The sequence below is a fragment of the Venturia canescens genome, chromosome 1, assembly GCF_019457755.1.
Source record: "Venturia canescens isolate UGA chromosome 1, ASM1945775v1, whole genome shotgun sequence".
Lineage (NCBI taxonomy): Eukaryota > Metazoa > Arthropoda > Insecta > Hymenoptera > Ichneumonidae > Venturia > Venturia canescens.
This window is the reverse complement of record NC_057421.1, coordinates 30,579,943-30,598,748: the sequence shown is the minus strand read 5'-3', so window position 1 is coordinate 30,598,748 and position 18,806 is coordinate 30,579,943. Positions and strand designations below refer to the sequence as shown.

General features: G+C 36.7%; 1 protein-coding gene across 19 annotated transcripts in view; it reads left to right on the top strand.

The window, feature by feature from the left end:
• Positions 1-18,806, top strand: part of dnc (phosphodiesterase dunce) — a 423,146-nt gene that overhangs the window by 364,766 nt on the left and 39,574 nt on the right. For all 19 annotated transcript variants that reach the window (XM_043424758.1, XM_043424775.1, XM_043424768.1 and 16 more), the window contains 3 exons: positions 9,233-9,334; positions 9,520-9,584; positions 10,077-10,189. In XM_043424758.1, coding sequence (XP_043280693.1) covers positions 9,233-9,334; positions 9,520-9,584; positions 10,077-10,189 — 280 coding nt within the window. The remainder of the gene's footprint in view (positions 1-9,232; positions 9,335-9,519; positions 9,585-10,076; positions 10,190-18,806) is intronic.

Genomic DNA, 18,806 nt, shown 5'->3' with positions numbered 1-18,806 from the left:
AACCCTTCGACTCAAAATTTGACATTTAAAAATCTTTTTAACAAGTCACAAAATACAATTTGATTACGCATTTTATACACTGAGAAAAACAAATTGTTAATTCAATAGCAATTAATGTTATTGGAAGAGCTTCTTCATTTAAGGTTATTCATGCACGAAACGATTTTCTTAAGCAAGTCTTTAAATGTACACAGAGTTTAAATGGGTAGTCGACTGACACGCATATCAAATTTTAAAGGGTTCATCTTATCGTTTATTTAGATAAACGTGTTTAAATATGAAAAATAATACGCAGGGTTATAAGGACCATGCGTAAAAATTCGTTCACCTTTCCATATATAAGGAATGAACGCTTTTTACGAAGTTTACGAAAAAGTACACAATAGCAATGAAGTATATAATGAAGGTCTGGGGAAAAATTCGAGACGATTGTCTCACTAGTAATAAATATATATTACGTTAAAGATTGAACGAAATTGGTAACGAGCACTCTTATAACCTCACATTTGCTTATTTCGGCATTTCCTTTCTTCTTAGCTTGGCCCATCCCTGTCACAGCCTTCTGTCTTTTTATTAACACTTTTTTCTTGATCCTTTGTGTTTTCCCTTTGCGCTCTTTAAAGCGATTTTTTACGCAAAAGACTATAGTATTTTCGCCAGAGGCGAATGAAATTTCGGGTTCAGTCAGTCATGGATCCCCGATTAATTAATGGCTTGTAATTTCATTCGCCAAAAGATAAGTTGAAAAAATGTATTTACAATTTCGAATTGATAACTCGAATATTAATTTAGAGTGATTATATCTTTAATTAGGGAGTAAAAATCGATCCAATTTAGACACCCATAAAATACGATCCTGCGGGTATGATCTACCTTAACTGCAATGTTTTCGGAGAGTTCAATCTGCAGTTTGATCTAAAACCTAATGCCCCTTCTAATGCCACATTTCGTTGTTCCAATGACTTTTTTGTCTCAGTGTATATCATACGACGATGAATTAAAAGCACAGGATATATCAATTTTCGCGAATTTAGCGCACGATTGCGTGCATCTAATTTTCCGTATACCGTAGCAACATAAATGGCCGACGGATGAATCAGTGTTGACAGATTTGTGTGGGAGCCGATAAATTTCGGAGGTGAATATGTCCAGTTTCCATACGATACGAAGTATCCTCTCGTTCGTCACCATTTATCAACATTCAGAGCGAAATTCGTCGGTGCACTATACAGTTTCACGTATTACGTAACACGTCCATGACGGAAACGAGCCAGGGAAATGGCCGAGTGCTCGAGACGATTGGTTGATCTCGAACAATCACGGTCGTTTCGTGCATCGTCAACCGACGTATCTGATGTATAAGCTGACTTCTGTGTACTGTAGTTCGAGGACTATTCGGCCCTGAGCGTTTTTTTGTTTTAAACTTTTTTCGGTGCAATCGAGCTGCATTCTTGAGATTTCAAATGGTAGATATCTTGTTGGATCGGAGAAAAAAGTTGATGAGCTCCGCGAGGATTCTTTGGAAAGAGAAAATATTTCGTTCGGAGAGAATTAAATTTGAAAAATTATTGCAATTCATTATGGGAAAGAAATTGAATTTTTCTATTAAAAATATTTAATATTCATTGTTCAAAGTAAGAACTTTTACTGGAGTATTCAGTAAGTTTTGACGTCACGGTGAATTTTACCGCGCTGCACTGTAAAAACTTTCGTACGAATGTTTATGCTAGGATGCGACTATACAGGGGACATGGTACCGGGGACTGCATAGTCGCCATATCCCTTTGTTGAAGTGTGAAAATCACTGTTTCAGTGTGCTATGAAATTCGGAAATGAGTGAGCGTTACCTACGTTAGGGCAAAGACATTTTGCCGTGATGCACCGTAAAATTCACTAAGCTTTTTCTACATTTTGGTATACGCACCATAAATTTTACCATCTGCAATATTCACTATTATAAAACTGAAAATTCCGCAAAATATTGAAAATTTTACAGTCCGTTACTGGGACAAATATTTTTCGTTAACTTCTCCCCACAGTAAAATACATCCGGTAAATTTTGCAGTGAAATAAACGCCAAATATTACCGTTTAATTCTCTCCGTGTAAAAGTAAATGTGATGAGCCAAATGGTTGGAACGGTACAGAAATATTGGCCCTGTCGAATCTGAATGCCCCATAATTCGAAGGTCGTCGTTCGTTATCCCCAGAAAAAGTAAATTGAAACATAGAATCGCCTAATAGTTCCCCATTCGGCAAATTTGAAGCTCGAGAATGAAGTGAAACCCGATTCGACAGTCCGGAATTCGTATGCCCTCGGTAATATTCTCGATGTTTCTCTTCACGTACCACACCAGAGATGGAATTCGTGACAAAAGCTTCGTTAACGATCCTGCCGCTTCGCTATGGACTACTCTAATAATCTGCGTTGTGTACTCCCCTCTCTCGTTCTTCCCTCTTTGTCATCGCGCACCCTTTGGCATGATTTTACCCTGAAGTCCCATCCACTGTTTCAAAGTAGAAACAGCAATGTATCTGCTCGAGGGAAACCCGGATGCCGAAAGATTAACCGAACAGTTATAGCCTTCGTAATCCTGACAGTGAATGTCAGTCGCTAGATTAAATTACTTCAAATGTTCAGTCTTAAGGGTATGCCGATAACTGTTGCTTTTCCATTATTTGAAATGTCAATCACTATCCAGCTCGTTCCAATGTTCCTCTGGGTGTGTATTGCGGTAAATGTATCTACATGGAAGAGACGAGAGAGGGAGAGATGGATGGACGACCAGGCAGTGACAGCGGAAGCGACAGAGTATACAGAGAGCAACAGAGACAAGATCCGCGCCATTGTAACAACCACAGGCTACTCGACACCCTCCGCCTGTTCGACGAATTTCCAATAACACTCCTATTACCATCTCCTCGCAAATTGATCGATTTCAGTCATTACATCCTATTGCTCAATTGATTTTCTCTTTTTCTCGCGCCCCTCGTTCTAGAGCATTACCAACCTTTCTTGAGGGGAGTGCTGCTTTAGAAAGTCAAAAAAATCTATTGTTTTCGGGAATTTTTTTAAGACAGGCGGAAATAACTCAGCGTAGCGAACTTTCGGTATAGTTTAAAGGACATTTCAGAAGTACGAAAACATTTTTTGATGTAAGAAATACTAAATTGTACATGATTCCTATAAAAACCCGAAATTCTATATTTACAGGACGTTGAAGTGATGTAGCAACGTTCTTTTTAGAAACGTTTTTTTTCAAGCTCGCTAAAAATATAGAATTTCGCAATTTCGTACCGATGAATATCAAATTAAAATCATTGGCTGAATAAATCAAGCGATTATTAAAATAAACAATGAAATGACCTAGAAATATTTCGATTAACAAGTGCAAAGTATGCTCAAACAGCTCCTCTATTGAATTTTATATAACCCGCCGTAATTCTATGGAAAGGTCGCACGTGTAGTCGGAAAAATCGTGGCATGTTTTTTCACGATATTTTTTGGAGCTTCTTGCAGCAAACAGAAATAAAATGGGAACTGCTCGCTGAACCGATGCGGTGAACATTTTCACGTGCGTGTTTTTCGGCGCATTTTATAAACGGAAAAAATAAAGCATAATATTGCAGCTAGCATAGAACAAACGCGAAAGAGGTCATGGAATTTTTTTAAATTTACGGTCGAGCAGTGTGTTATCGGAATACGTGCGGGTTTACGCCCACCTGCGGACCGCCCACGTATGTAGACTTTAGATTTTTTCACATTTATCGAAACAGGACCATATTTATTTTCAGCAAAATAAAGTCAGATTATAGCTTCGCTGGTAATCTTTTGGTATTGAGAAAAAAAATTCCAAATATTTGACAGTTATTGGGGACACGAAAAAAAAATTGGTCTCCGATTATTGACGCAACAGAATAACAAAAAATTGTTTACTGCTTCGCTACGATATTATAACAAAAGAATATTGAATGCTTCACGGTGGAGCTAATAAGAATTTTTTCCTTTCGGGGCTTGTATATTTTGGGAAACATGATACAAGTATTAGGTCGAATGCATGTGGAATATGAAACGCCTCATTCCAATGCTGGTTTTCTAGTCTTCGAGCCTGCAAAAAATTGTTTGGGTTTAATCCATAAAAGTACGATCGTGTCCTCGATACCGTGCGCATAGAAATATTTTTCAGAGGCACGATCTTTTTATTCTGAAATATCAGCTTTGCATGTGCGGCCGGATTATCAGTCAGCGGAAAATATTCATAAATTTGACATTCCATATGAGCTCCAGCAGTCGACAGCTCTCGATCATGTTTCACTGTAATGTAAAGTTTTTATCTTTTTCAAAGTAATGGAAACTTCAGTTGCTCGGGAATTTTTACGACAAAGCAAAACCCAATTCCATAGCATGAAAATTCAAGAGCCACCAACTAAATCCGCAAGCTCTGAAATTCATTTGATGCCGTTCGTTACATCGCTTTATGTGACCGTTTCTGTCAGGGTGTTCGAGAGCTTTGGGATATTGGGGAGAAGAAAGAAGTGAACGATATCCGACTTATTCGATGAGTCATAGTCCGAAGAAACCAATTTCCCGGATACTATTGCCGAATAAGGCGTGTCGCTCTTTTTTGCAGGACCAGTGAGAGGAGGAGGAAAAAAAGGAGAAAACTTATTTTGCAGTTTTAGCTTCTTTCTCAACTAGACTGGGAAAGAAAAATCATAATAAACTCAGGTTGATCCACTCGTGAATGACGAATTAAATAATACGATATTTCAAAATAGTATGCTGCCTTTCGTTATCCGGATATGAAGCGCCATCGATCAACATGGAATCGTTGATATTTTCTGAAGAACAAAAATGCCAAAAGTATTGGAGGCCAGAAAAATAGGGCATTGGCAGAAGGCTCCTTGTCAATACTGCAGTAAGATGAAGCATGCATTTAAATATGAATGAAAGAGAAAAATACTTGATGGAGGGGAACTTGGGATCGACATGGTTGCACGCGGTACTAAAAATGTTGAGTTCTCAGAAAAAGATTCTTTTTTCCATTTTTCTTCGGGGCTTTCATGTCCTCAACGTTCCGAAACTTCCCACGACTTCATACAATACAAAGTACGAACGTTTCAGGGCACTACCAATTTGAGGTATACCGTTCAACCGAAAGATTCGAAAGGTCCACTGAAACGTTCCAGACTAAATAGACCGGAGCAGCAACGAGAAATAAAACACAAAAAGCCACATACCGCAAGAGTTCGAAGGCACGAGAGTACAGAGCAAACCGGAAACCATGACAAATAAACTTTCGGTCTGAGAAACCAGAAAGAAAAGAGAGGGAGGAAGATTGAATTATCGATGAGTTATTTTTTCCCTACATGTCCGGTGGGGTACTTAAGCAATATTGAAATACAAATACAAAAGAAACAAAGTGGAGAATAAAAAATGAAAGGTTATACGGTTTCTGCTCATTACATGTTGCTAGTCAACCGTATCGTAGAATCGATGAAAAAAAACGAAGAATTATAGAGGTGCAATTTTTTTTGCAAATAAATAAACGCCCAGTTGGAGTGAACAATAATTCGGGCTACTTTACAATTCAGGATCCAAAGTTGAAATAACTGCACACGAAAATTAATGAGTTGTCTTATAGACAGTTGTAGTTATAAACAACAATGAAGAAAGAGTGATGGAGCAATTTGGAGAAATGACGATGCAATATCGCCACAAAAATATATCCTAGAAACATCGATATTAAATAAAAAATAAAAGAAAAATAGAAAGGAACTTCCCGCGTCACAGGAATAAACAACAAACACGAAGGCAGAGAAATAGAGAAAAGGGGAGCTTTAAGAGGAGCTGCTACTGAGATAGGAAACCATTCGTTTTCTCTACATAAATATACCTACAAACTGTATGAAAACATTCTCACTAGATTCCAAACTTTGCAACGTGTATATAAGCACAGTAGACAGCCCAGAAATTCAGGCGTTCCGATTTTCTTATTCTATTCGAATGCATGCCCTGACAGGTTGTTCTTCTGTATCCAGCTGAATTTATTGCAAGACTCTCACGTACGTACTCGAAAGTGTTTCTTCCAGAGACGGTATTCTTAGATTAAACGATTGCCTATCTTATCGTACGTATAAAAAGCATCCGACGGTTTCCTAGATCCTGAGAATCTTGCGCTGCCACTTGAGAACTAATAATAACTGATGCTCGAAATAATTTCGACATAGCGGCGTATCGTTCTGCTGCATTCGTGTACCTACTTTTTTTTGAGTACTTGAAAAACAGTTAAGAAAGATCATGCGTTACTTGTTATTCAAAAAAGCAACTGAACTTTTTCGCTTTTTTGCTGATCAAAAAAACGAATAAAATTTCTTCTCGCAATTATTAAAATGATGTGTTACTTATTTGTTGAGATTGATAAATTTTTAATAATGATAGCGGTTAAAATACTTTCGTAGTAAAACCGTCAAGCAAAACAGCCATTTTCTATTATATTTTAAACCAGCTGGTGTTGTTAAACCTTTCCCTGTTCGTGTCGATATTACTCGTTAACCTCAAATAAGAGTTTTTCTTTTTCCATTCTCAAGTCATTTTCGCCGGTAAAAAGGCTTTCTCAAGACATCATTGATATCTAAAAACATTCTATTTTCTCATTCTCGTTTTTGGCTCTTTAAAGTTGAGAGGATGCTATTTCATTAAATCCAAATAGTCGCACAGCAAGTGTGCCTGTCACATGGGCCTATGTATAACCCTTCAAAAAATGTGATTTTTGCTCATTCTTTTTTCGACAACTAAGCGGTAGATCCTCTAATAATTCCGGGAATCGATGCACGCTAGCATCAACTCTTAAAGTCGGAATTTTCGATTTCCATTAGATTTGCATGAATCCCCTTAATATGCTAGTGATATTTGAGTCGACTGAACACATATAGAGAAAATGAAGGCAATTTATTTTAGTTATTTGTACTTCAATTCCTGATTTCGTTCAATCTAAACAAACCCAAACAACTTGTCACGTTGTTTGCCAATATATTACATTTATATGATTATGAAACTTTGACAACGAATTTCTAAAAATAAGAAAATTGATAAACTTAAAACCAATTGGTGACCGATGAATTTGTTTTAGACATTAGAGCCGATTTTATATATTTCTTCAACTCTTTTTTCGTATTCACCGAGTTATAACGCGTAGCGTAAATTGAATTTTGATCCCCGTATAATAAGCCATATATAGCAAGATAATTCGGCTCAAAGCAAATTTACCGAAAGGAACATATTAATTGAGAATGCCAGTGAATTTGGCTGAATCGTTATCTGGGATGCAATCGATGCGAACCAAGAAATAACAAGACGCCCACGCGTTCGTAGATGTTTAGCAAATTCCTTAGTAGATGCTCGAGACGTATCTGCGCACTGAAATGCAATTTCCATTTCCTGTAACGAAGAGTATCGGGACTCAAACGCTAATTGGCTCAAACGGCTTAATTGGTTACTCGCGACGCAATCACGTCATCGAATCATCTAATTTGCAAGATAATCCAGATTATAAATCTGTATATTCTCATCCTTCTCGAGAATTTATCAAAAACTTATAAATATGTAGATGCAAAGATCATATGAAACGTCACCACATCGATTCCAACACTACGTTTTTTTTTTTCAAATAAACTCGTAAAATTGTGGAACCAAATTCTATTACATTTATTCCATAGATGAAAAAGCCTTAGCTGTGGCCTGCATTCTATAAAAATATTCGACCTTATTTAAAAATGTTGCGAATGATTCGATGGGCGTAAGGTTAACAATAATTTACAATTTTCCACAATTTATTTAAGGTATTCCTTTTACGAACCCGAATATTCTACAAACAACTGATTTTAAATGACAGTAAAGTAAAAGTGCATGCGAATAGATTGGCAAAATTTCAGGTCAGGTTATCGAACATTTAATAAAGAATTAAAACTTCAAAAATCGTAAAATTTATACGGAAGCTTATGGAGATTCCATCAAACCCACATTTCTATTCAATAATTCCCATACTAAAGAATTCTAAATTCCTGATACAAACTGTCTCACGGATAGAAAAAAATGTAAGGAATTCATGGCGACGATGAAAATAAAGGGGTACCGAATGCTTGAAAGATATATCAATGATAGAAGTTGGAAAAATGGAAGAAGCAGAAGCTTTTCCTATATAACCGCGACTTCTAAGAGGTTAGGATCAGTCCAAATTTCGAGTGCCCCAATTTGCGTTACCAAAAAATACGGCCATGCAAAGGGAATAGTACCTTAACGTTGCACGTTCAATATTTTTCTTTCTACTGTCCCATCGTGCTATGAGTTATTACTGCATTGAATATTCCAGGAAAACATTCAACCTGTATTTGCATACTCATATTTCGTGTGCATTCAATAAAGATTCGTAGCGAGTTAAAAAAAATATAGTAAACAAAAAAAATAAACGAGTCTATCTGTTGTTATACGTTTGACCTGAAACAACCAGGGATCGATATGTTCATTTACGTGGACGTAGGTAAAGGAGTGTTTACTTTACTTACAGGGCATTTCTTAATGGGGCCGTTCTAATGAGCTTGAAGCTCGGAAAACTGATTCGAGTTTGATTACTCTGCCTGTGGGCAAGATGGGTTAGCAAACGCTGCGATTTATCCACGATAAACGGTTTCTTGAGAATCCAGCCATTCCGAACCCCTCCACGCCTCCGAGGTGCTATAATTGTTCCATTATAAGGAAGAATTTTAATGAGAAATTTCCATAGTGCAATCGACCTGATTCTCCAATTTAGTCTTGACATGGTCGAATAATAAATTGATTGATTTTACGTCATAATGGTGCTCACAAATCCGTCATATCGCATTGTATTTTCATCAGCATAAAACAATTCCCATTGAAACGACGTTTCGACTGAGTGTATATTTGCGATCAACGTGATTTTATCTCAAATGTATTTCACACGAAAAACTTGTCAATCCATATCGATTGTACGAGTTTATTCTTGATCAGTACTCACTGGAAAAAGATCTTCAACGGCATATCGCAAGCTGGGAATTATGCACGACACTAGAGCTTTGCAAATTAACATTTTTTATATCGAAAGAGAATACACTCGGTTATTCTTTCCCAATTGTAAAAATTTAAAAAAATATATATATTCCAACAACGTGGCTCGATGGACCAATTCATTGACCGATTACTTATTTGTTTACAGCCATGGAGAGGATCTCATCGTTACACCGTTCGCGCAAATACTTGCCTCTCTACGCTCGGTTAGAAACAATTTCCTGTCGCTCACAAATGTTCCGACGAATAAGTAAGTAACTGGCAAAAATTTACACTGTTTTGAAAATTAATTGCTCTTAGTTCTTCGTAAAAATTGAGAAAATTATGAGATTTTTTGTATTTTCATCTTTTCTGACACCCTCAATTGAATACACTTTCATCTGCTTCTCCCGAACAAATTGTTGTAAATTTTCAATGAAAAAATGCAATTTTCAGATCGCGGAGGAGCAGCGGTGCCCAGGGGAGCAGCACGCCACAACCGCGAATGTTGGCGCAAGGAGGTAATTCCATCCAAATTGTTTTTCTTGCCTTTTCTTTTTAGTTTATATTTTTCGTATAGACGCCACGATTAGTTCCAGCTCAATCCAAGAATATTGTTGATCGTCTTTCATTCGGGTGCATGGGAAACAGCGACACATATAAAAACTTTCTAAACAATGAATGAAATAATTGATAAAAATGTTTGCTCATTAAAACTGAATGTTAAACGTAGAAACGAATTCGGATAATTCGTCATGAAACTGCCCAGAAGAAGCGGCAATTTTTTTTTCTTTTTTCACTTTAAAAGCAGATCGATCATATCGAGTGCAATTATAAAATTTTTCTTTCAAAGTTAACAAAAAGATTTTTTTTAAATTAAAAATAAACAGAACTTTTTTAATAGTTCACGTTTCAGCTTCAAATAACGTGGTTTCTGAAAATTCTGTCGTTAAATTTCCGTGGATATCCATGAAAAGAAAAATAAAACGATTTCCTTCATTCAATATTTCCAGAGGAGCCCTACATGAAGCTTGCGGTCGAAACGATGGAAGAACTTGACTGGTGCTTGGACCAGTTGGAAACCATTCAGACACATCGATCCGTGTCCGACATGGCGTCTCTGAAGGTTCGTACTGAATTTACATGCTGTTGTTCCTCTTTAATCTGTCTTTTCGTCTTCTCAAAAAGGATCTCTGCTCTCTGTATTCACCATCTTCCATTTTCTCTGTCTCTTTCATCGTTGAGACGTTAAGCTCGTATTTTTGTGTCTTCTGCCATCAAAGATTCGGCTCCGATCGAGTGAATGGAGTTCGAAGCATTTTGACGGGAAAGAAAGAGAAATGAAAAGAAGAAAGAAATAATGCCATGTCAGAGAATAAAGGATGTTCTTTGATATTTTTCAAGTTGGACAGATACGATTAAATTCATTCAAAAGCAGCGGGAATATTGGAATTCTATTTTAGTCTTGAGAAAAAAAAAAAATTTGGCGAAAAACTACATGGAACGTAACAATTGAATTGAAAGTTCGAATCCATTCGAACTTTTTTTTCAAACAAACAAAAATAAAATTCAATATTGCAAATCATTTTGTTCACTCGCAGATTAAATTCCACTTACGATCGATAAATCCTTTTCCAGAGGTTAGTTAATTGACTACAAATTTTCCGTTTTTTTGAAGCACTACATTCGGGTGGGGGTGAAAAGTTCGCTATTTTGTCATTCGAACTTTTCACTCCCACCCCTACACTCTAATGTTCGCAAATATGAGGCAGTTTTTTTTTACGAAATTTCGCTGAACGAACTTCGTAGAATGATAATTCTGTTGCCAGAAATGTTTATATCCAATAAATTATTCATCCATCAATAAAGTTCCTGAATTTCAATATTTTTCGATGCTGAAAGAAAGTGGAACTAAATGCAAATTATTGATACCAAGAAAAATTATATTTTCAAGATATTGGAATTTTTTTCATATGTTTTTAGCAATAACTCGCGATATTGTATTCGCATGGGCATTCTTTAATAAAAAAAAGAAGAGTTTAAAATGGACTTTCAAATGCAGATACTTGTCTCGGCAATCTCGTCCAATGTGTCAGTCAGCCTACTGTGGCCATGAAAACAATGATTTGACGCACGGAGACACCAGAAAGTATCGAGTCCCGTGCCGATCTTTCGCGTCATTCACTTTCACATTTTCTTAACGCTGCCGCCAAAATATCCGGAAGTCATTTTAGCACCTCATAAACATATCGAAACTGCGATGACTTTGTCTGAGCTCCGTTAACTTTTCGCGTCATCCATACATTCGCACTCGCGCACGTCGCAGCGATCCGTTCATCATGCCGTCAAAGGAATTTGAACGTCACCGCGAAATATGGACCGACTACGTATATGTTTCGTACATTTGCGTACGCACCACCTTAAAAACGATCAATTATCATTGCGATTTTCGAACGGTCATAACACGTGGCTCGATTGACATCGCATTTATTCAATATTTTTCCAAAGCTCTTCCAATTTTGTCGACTAGCAAATCAGTCTTTTTTCTCTTGGGCTTATAGTTAATAAATAATATAATGTTCACATAGCATCAAAATGAATAATTTATTCAAGGAAAAAAAGTGAAAAGAGAGAAAGGGAATAAAATTAAAAACAAAGTAGAACAAGAGAAACTCAATAGTGCCAATGATCGTGAAGAGATTCAAGAAAGCAATAAGCTTTCGTGAAATTAAGGAGGGTGGATCGCGACGATACAATGTTGCCATGCTAAACCATGTTAAAAATATTAAGAATTTTAAAATGATAAGAATTTCATAAAATTTCGTAAATGTATTCTTTAAAAATATATAAGACGATATACATTTTTTAGATTTTTCTACCACATAGCTCTCGAATAATTGAACACTAAAGTTCACGTGTATAAGCGTAGAGTTTACATATATACAGTTATACATTTCGAGCATAAGAACGTCGATTTAACGCTCAATTATGCGATAATCATGTGGTAAAAAAATTTGAAAAAATTGTATTTGTATACTTGATGCCAAAGAATGTTATAACTATCAAATTCTGATTATTTTGATTTCGTGATCCACCCTCCTTAAACGACGGATCCAGGGATGCTCGTAATTTTGTTCCTTTGTTCGTGTAAGCGTTCCAGTCAATTTGTGTGTTTTAACATGATTTTAATTGGTTCATGTAAAATGAAAGATTCACATTGGGCATTATATAAAAATTCGATTATTCGACTGAAGTTTACAGATAAAATGCAGTCTCGAAATTGTGGAAGTTTGTCTCTCCACAGTGGATCAACGTTTCGTTATGCGTAGATTTCTTTTATTTATAAATTGAGCAATGTCTCATTTTGTTTTTTCAATCGTTCGAAATTGGCGGAGATCTTTTTGATCTGCACTGAGTGTAATGGAAGATGCTTAAAGTATTCCAGACCCAGAAGTATGTCACGCCGGAAAATGCTCGTAGCACTTCATCCGTGGTGTTCTATACGTTCGTAAATCTTTAGAAAATACGTGAGCTCGAAGTCATGGAGCAAGGTAATAAAAAAAGGAGAACGATGAACCCTTTCATACGCGTGTGCATTCACAATATTCTCGTCATCTTTCCATTTTATGGACTTATCACTTTTTCAACCACAAAGGGGGTGAATCGTAAAAGAAAAGCAGGGAGAGAAGGGTTGTTGATTCGTGAAAATTCAGGTCACTTGGTCAAGGAAAGCGTAGCGGCGACGATGCTTTTCGCAGAATAAACCACCAACAACGTCACATCAAAAACGTGTTCTACCAGAAACGAATCCCAGTTTTATATTCGCACGAAAAACTCTCTCATTTGCGTTATCTGAGATTACCTGACCAACAACTTTACCACGCTTCTTTTCTTTCTTACTTTCCGATTCCCTCGTGTCCTCAGGCATTCGATGTGAGTCACGTTGATCGAATCAACCTCACTCCTGATCGAGCATAATCCTACTTTTATTCTCGTCCATACCTTGTGGAAAATATGATTGCAAATATACTCGATTTTCGTGTCAAAATAACTTTCGTATATTTTCTCGACTCACCGTGTTTTCGACACCAGCACAACCGAATGTTATCTCAAGCGTTGCTCATAGAGTTATGAAATAAAAAAATCTCAACGAGTCTGAGCAACTTTCGTAATCAACAGGCGTCATAATTTATTATTATAAAACATCTTCATCTCGTTGATTATTTTGATAAGAAATTCAAGTTTCCATACTACCTGTTTGTTCAAAAGAATGTTGGTAAAAATGAATATATAAAAAAAAAATTATTTCGTTGATCTTTTATCTCCCACGCGTAAATCAGCTGATAACGTCAATCCGTATTTGACATTATTTTTCAAGTCACCTGTTCTAAGAATCGAAAAACAAGAACGTTCATTATGAGCGTAGTTAAAGTGACAAAAACGCGAGTGGAAAGGGCGAGAGGAGTATTTATCGTATTACACAGTGCATGTGTCATAAAGAAAATTATTCATCGATCGCGTTTGTGACGTTGTACTGAGTAATACAAGTCTACTGCGTGTCGGGTTTGCAATATTGACGTAACGATGATGGAACTGGTGCATCAATCTTTTTTTTTCTCACGAAATTGGAACGCTTCTTTTTCGCCTATCGATCCATCTTGAACCTCATTCCGATTGATCATTAATTGTTCATTGTGTCGAAACTTCGTGGGTATTGAAAAAGCCGGATGTTGAGTATGGTCAATAGAAAAGTGTCGGTATCAAGAAATTTGTACATCAATGTTTTCCAAAGTATCTGAAATCGTTTTATTTTCTCGAATTTTTACAGCTGGATAAATCAACCGTTGAAATTTTGACTCTGTGAAAAACACTTTTAATTCTTTACACATACGATTGTAAATTAATACTGACTGACGTCACTTTCCTTTCGATATTAACTATTGAGCAAGAAATGATTCGGTGCTATCTGATAACGTTTTACAAAGTAAATTCGAACAATTCCACGCACGCGATGGCTGACAAAAAAACTGTGAAAAATATGTTGATATGAAAAAAGACATGTTGAAAAATGAAGGAGATATTGTCTACAAATAGAAGAAGCTTCTACCTTCGCAAATAAAGTTAAATAATATACAAGCGCACAAGACGTATGTGTGGTTCTCGTATGGGTATACATTGTAGATATGGAAACATAGACAAAAATAAGAAACGACGGAAAAATAACGAGTTCATACAGAAAAGAAAAGCTGAGTGAAGTTTTTACACGAGTGAAGTTTTTTTCATGGAAGAGTTTCTTGCACACCTTCCTAAACTTTGGCCAATTTACTGTTTTTTATATATTTTTTTCTTTTCGACGTCATATATTCTGACCTTATCACCATAGAGTGAATACACAAAAGCGTCCATGTGTACGCTTATTTAGCAGCACTCGAGGGAATTTTTTTTTTTTAACTAAAAATGAAGAAAAAACAGTTTGCACCGAAGTTTCAACAGTTAGGAAAAGCTTATTTCTTCGCTTTCTTTGTTGTGCGTTATGCTCAATGGAAAAACATTCATCTGCGATTACAAAAGATAAGTTTCTCCCAGGCTGGCAATCCGGAATTGATATTTCTTGGACTATTCGCAGGACTATTAATGAAAAAAAACTTCCTACTTTCCAGGATCGCTATCGATGATTATGAATTCTATTGACAATAGCATTTTTCTAACGACGACATTTTGTGTTAATTTTTTTTTTTTGAAGTTGAGTTAAATCGTCGCTGCACCGTTGATAAAAATGAACCGAAAAAAATGTATTTTGATCGAAATAAACTCAAAAAATTTCTTTTCATCCTCATCATCATTTTTCATCCATCAATATTTTCAGCGAAAAGTTACGTTTTTTTCTTTCGATTCTGCATCTTCATTTTCTTCATTTCTTTTTGTCCCCACGACGGAAAACGTCCTCGTATAGTCAGGTCAAGGTGGTTAAATAATCACAGAATTTCGTATTGTAGTTTTCAATGCTCTGCACGTTCGTGACACACACGTTACTCAATTAATTGCGGTTCGAATATTTCTCAATTCACGTGGATACGGAAACAATGGATTCGCGGGCTCGTAATTCTTTTTTAAATTCACCGGAACTAACGTGTGCTGAGCGATAATTCGTTAAAATTGATTTTCGTAACAATTACCACTAAAATGTTCTCTCGCGGTGTAAATTTTTTCGGTACAGTCCATTACGCATTTATGTTCCACGTACCTGGTATGTACTCATCTCATTTATCAATCTGTATAAAACACATTGACTTCGTGCTCGAAACCTCCGTACCATATTGTAATAAAAAGTTCTTTCGAATCACTTTCATTTCCGCTTCTCTTTTTTTTCTATTTTTCAATCAGTTAGCCTGGCTGCATCGTTGAATTTTTCTCTGAATTTGCACAAGCCTCGACGCTCATCTTTCCTGCGAAAAACATTTTTCGAAGTATTGTTTTCTCGAGCAACAAATACTTTTCTCTCACGAGTCACAAAAGTGTAGACCTCCCTATAAAGTCGTCAGGTACTAGAGTTCCGTAACAATAATATTATCCAAGAAACAGAGTGTCAACAGTTTCCTCGAAAAAAAAACGATTTATCTTCGTGTTGTGTATTGCTATTACTTTTTCACTGTTTGAACGATAACGCTTATCGATCACATACTTCACATCACTTGCCGTACTGTTGTTATGTACGAGGATAGAGGAGGTGTTAAACTTCTGGTTTTTTCTCGTCGTTGCAGAACACATTTCTCGGTTCTTTCCATTTCTGAGTCTATACCCAACTCGTATAATAATGTTTTCTTATAAGTTGTGTGAGGAATCAAGTGTTTTCATAGACTTTTCTGAGCTTACTTTCGCCACCTTGGATCATCGAAATTTGATTGAACTTCTCGGTTCTCACGTCTCCGAATATTTTTTCTTTCAACCGTTTTTTTTCCATAACTTTATATTTAGGGAAAGAAAATATTGGAAAATTGTAAGAATTGATTGAATTCCTGTTATTGCAGATAAAATATTGGCAAGAAGTAAAATTCACTGATTATATCATGTTATTTTGTTGAAAGCGAGATTCCTGGTGAATTTTTATAATCGACGAGTCAAGGACGTTGTAACGAGAGGAAAACGTTTTCGTCTAATTGGCACGAATTGAATGGACTTAGTTATTCAGCCGCAATTTGTCTTCGGAACAATCTGTAATTTTCAGAGGCAAATAAGCTTAAAGAGGGTCAATTAGCAATTAGGAGCTTCGTTGTATTCAGTTGAGAAAGTACCTTTGGAATGGGCTGAGGTGTTTTAACCGCAGTCTCTTGGCACTCGCAAATTATTTTGCAGCTCACGTTCCTCAAAATAGTCGCAGGAAGCATCTTCGACGCTCCTTCGTTGCACGTAAAACGATGAATTCAAAATATTCTTTAATTTGTATTTAATGGGAAGCACGAAACAAACTTCACAACGAATGAAAAGCTCTCGAAATCTGTTAACGAAAAAAAAAGTAACGAAATTAACACTAAAATCTGTCAACGAATAATCGTCGGAGAGATTCTAGCCAGGTTTCGAGTAAACATACAATTTTTTTTCAACTTGATGATCCTCTTTTACGTGACTTTTCCTAAAAAACGAACTGTCAAGTAGCAAACCGAATATCATTTTCAATAACATTCTTTTATCGAACGAAAAATGTGCACTGCATGCGAGCGCAGGAATTTCGATCTATAACAGTCGCATAGAAACTACCACGCTTTTGCAATGCATCAATTCCCAAAGAGAAATAAACTGCAAAGAGATATGCTCTTCACGTGAGAGCTTTAAATCGAGCTTTCGACCGAATATATGCGTATTCAATGTGCAACATATCTACATTGAAATTGACATGACCCACGATATATATCACGTGCTATATGCGTTGTTGACGGAGCTTTTTCTTCGGATAAAACCTCGTCAAAAGACTTAAGAATAGCTCCATTGAGCGATAGGAACATGCAAATATTTTTCATCAGCTTTCTTCGTTATATTTTCATGAATTCCTCTCTTCCATTTCAGACTCGAATCACTCGAATAAGCAATCCGTTCGTACGATCGAAAAATAAAAAATACACCAAAACTGTATATCAACACAAGTACCATAAAATGGGTTTTCAAAATCGAATTCTATTGGCGCACTCCGTCGACAGAAGTTGACATTTTGAAGTGATCCCAACTCACAGAGATTCTATTCGAATTGCAGAGAAATTCTCCGAATCTATATTCGACGTCCTATCATTCTATGGAAAGTGAGATATAAACCGGAGCAACAAGGATCGAATCTCGCATCTGCGATTTATATAGGGAACGAGCTAGTTCCGCTGGAAATATTGAATTTACGTAATAGTCGAGCTCAAAGCCAGCACGTGGCCAATGAGTGCACGTTAAGCTATCTTGCCTCTAGCCTTAGCTCTGCTCCAGCAATCCACGAACGGAGAGATTTTCGGTACACGTTTTTCGTCGAAAATACATCCCTGTCGGTATATTCGTAGTTCCGATAAAAGCTCTCGCATCCGCATCGTGTTAGCACCAGCAGAATATTCCGTCGTTTCACTCATAATGAAAGTGCTCGCCAGCCGATATAACAGAAGTGCCGGATTCTAAAGTCCAGAACTCGGTGTTGCATTGAGAAAAAATGATGTGCCGGTTCTCTGTAAACCAGAAGCGAATAATGGAGAGCGACGCGACACTTAGTCGGTAAGATCATTGTTTGGAAAAACAAAGACACGCGCGTTGTTATTATCCATTCGCTCGTTCAAGCACCGCAACGGTATGCACATGAAATTTACACATTCTCGCCCGGTTATGTTGCGTTATCCACTGGGAAACTTCGATAACTATCGATAATCTTCGTGTTTGAAGAACCAATAATAATGGAAGATACACTTTCGAAAGAGAATTTTCAAACGTTGAAATAAGCGTGTCAGAAAAATAAAATTGTTGCAAAATGAAGGCGAATAAGAGCAAATTTGAATGGCATTTTGAAAAAGTTAAACAATATCTTCCGCGTTGATTCGTAACTGAAGAAATTTTGAGGTCCGGTGCGGAAGAAAGTTCGAAATATTGCATTGGCTCGTGTTTCATTTTTGTAACACTTTTAGGTTCAAATGCGATAGGGTTGAAGAAAGAATGCTAATGAACTTCACCCCCACGAAACGCCACGAAAGCAATCTCAAAACTACGCGTATTAAATGTATGGGTTTCTTAAGCAGTACACTAAAGCAAGGCCATCATTTTTTCAACTCATTTCTAAAATTGAGTTACGTGAGTTTAGGTTCAGAAGCGAGTTCTCAGTTCAACTTGGCTGACATGTATTTCAATGAGTTTGTGGAAATTCCCATTCCACATGTTCCACGAGATTTTAAGCAAAGACGTACCTCAATATACGTCGACGGATACTTTACTCGCGAGTTATCGTTCTCATGATAATGGGCGCAAACTCGGAGTCAAGTTTCAAGTTTTTTCTCCCGTTTTTTGTTTCCTCTTGGAAGAAGCTTTGGTGAATTTTTTCCCCCTAACGTTTCGAGACTGTTCAGTCGACGTTGCTCCAAGGGTTGAAATTCTCTGAGAATTCTATTCGAGCAGAAGCACGTCGTAGTTGATCGTTGAGCGATAAAACAATGATTTGCAGCTTCTTGTTTCGACAACAAATGAAACTCAAACTCGAACCACGGTTTTTGATTATTTTAAAACTTATTCTG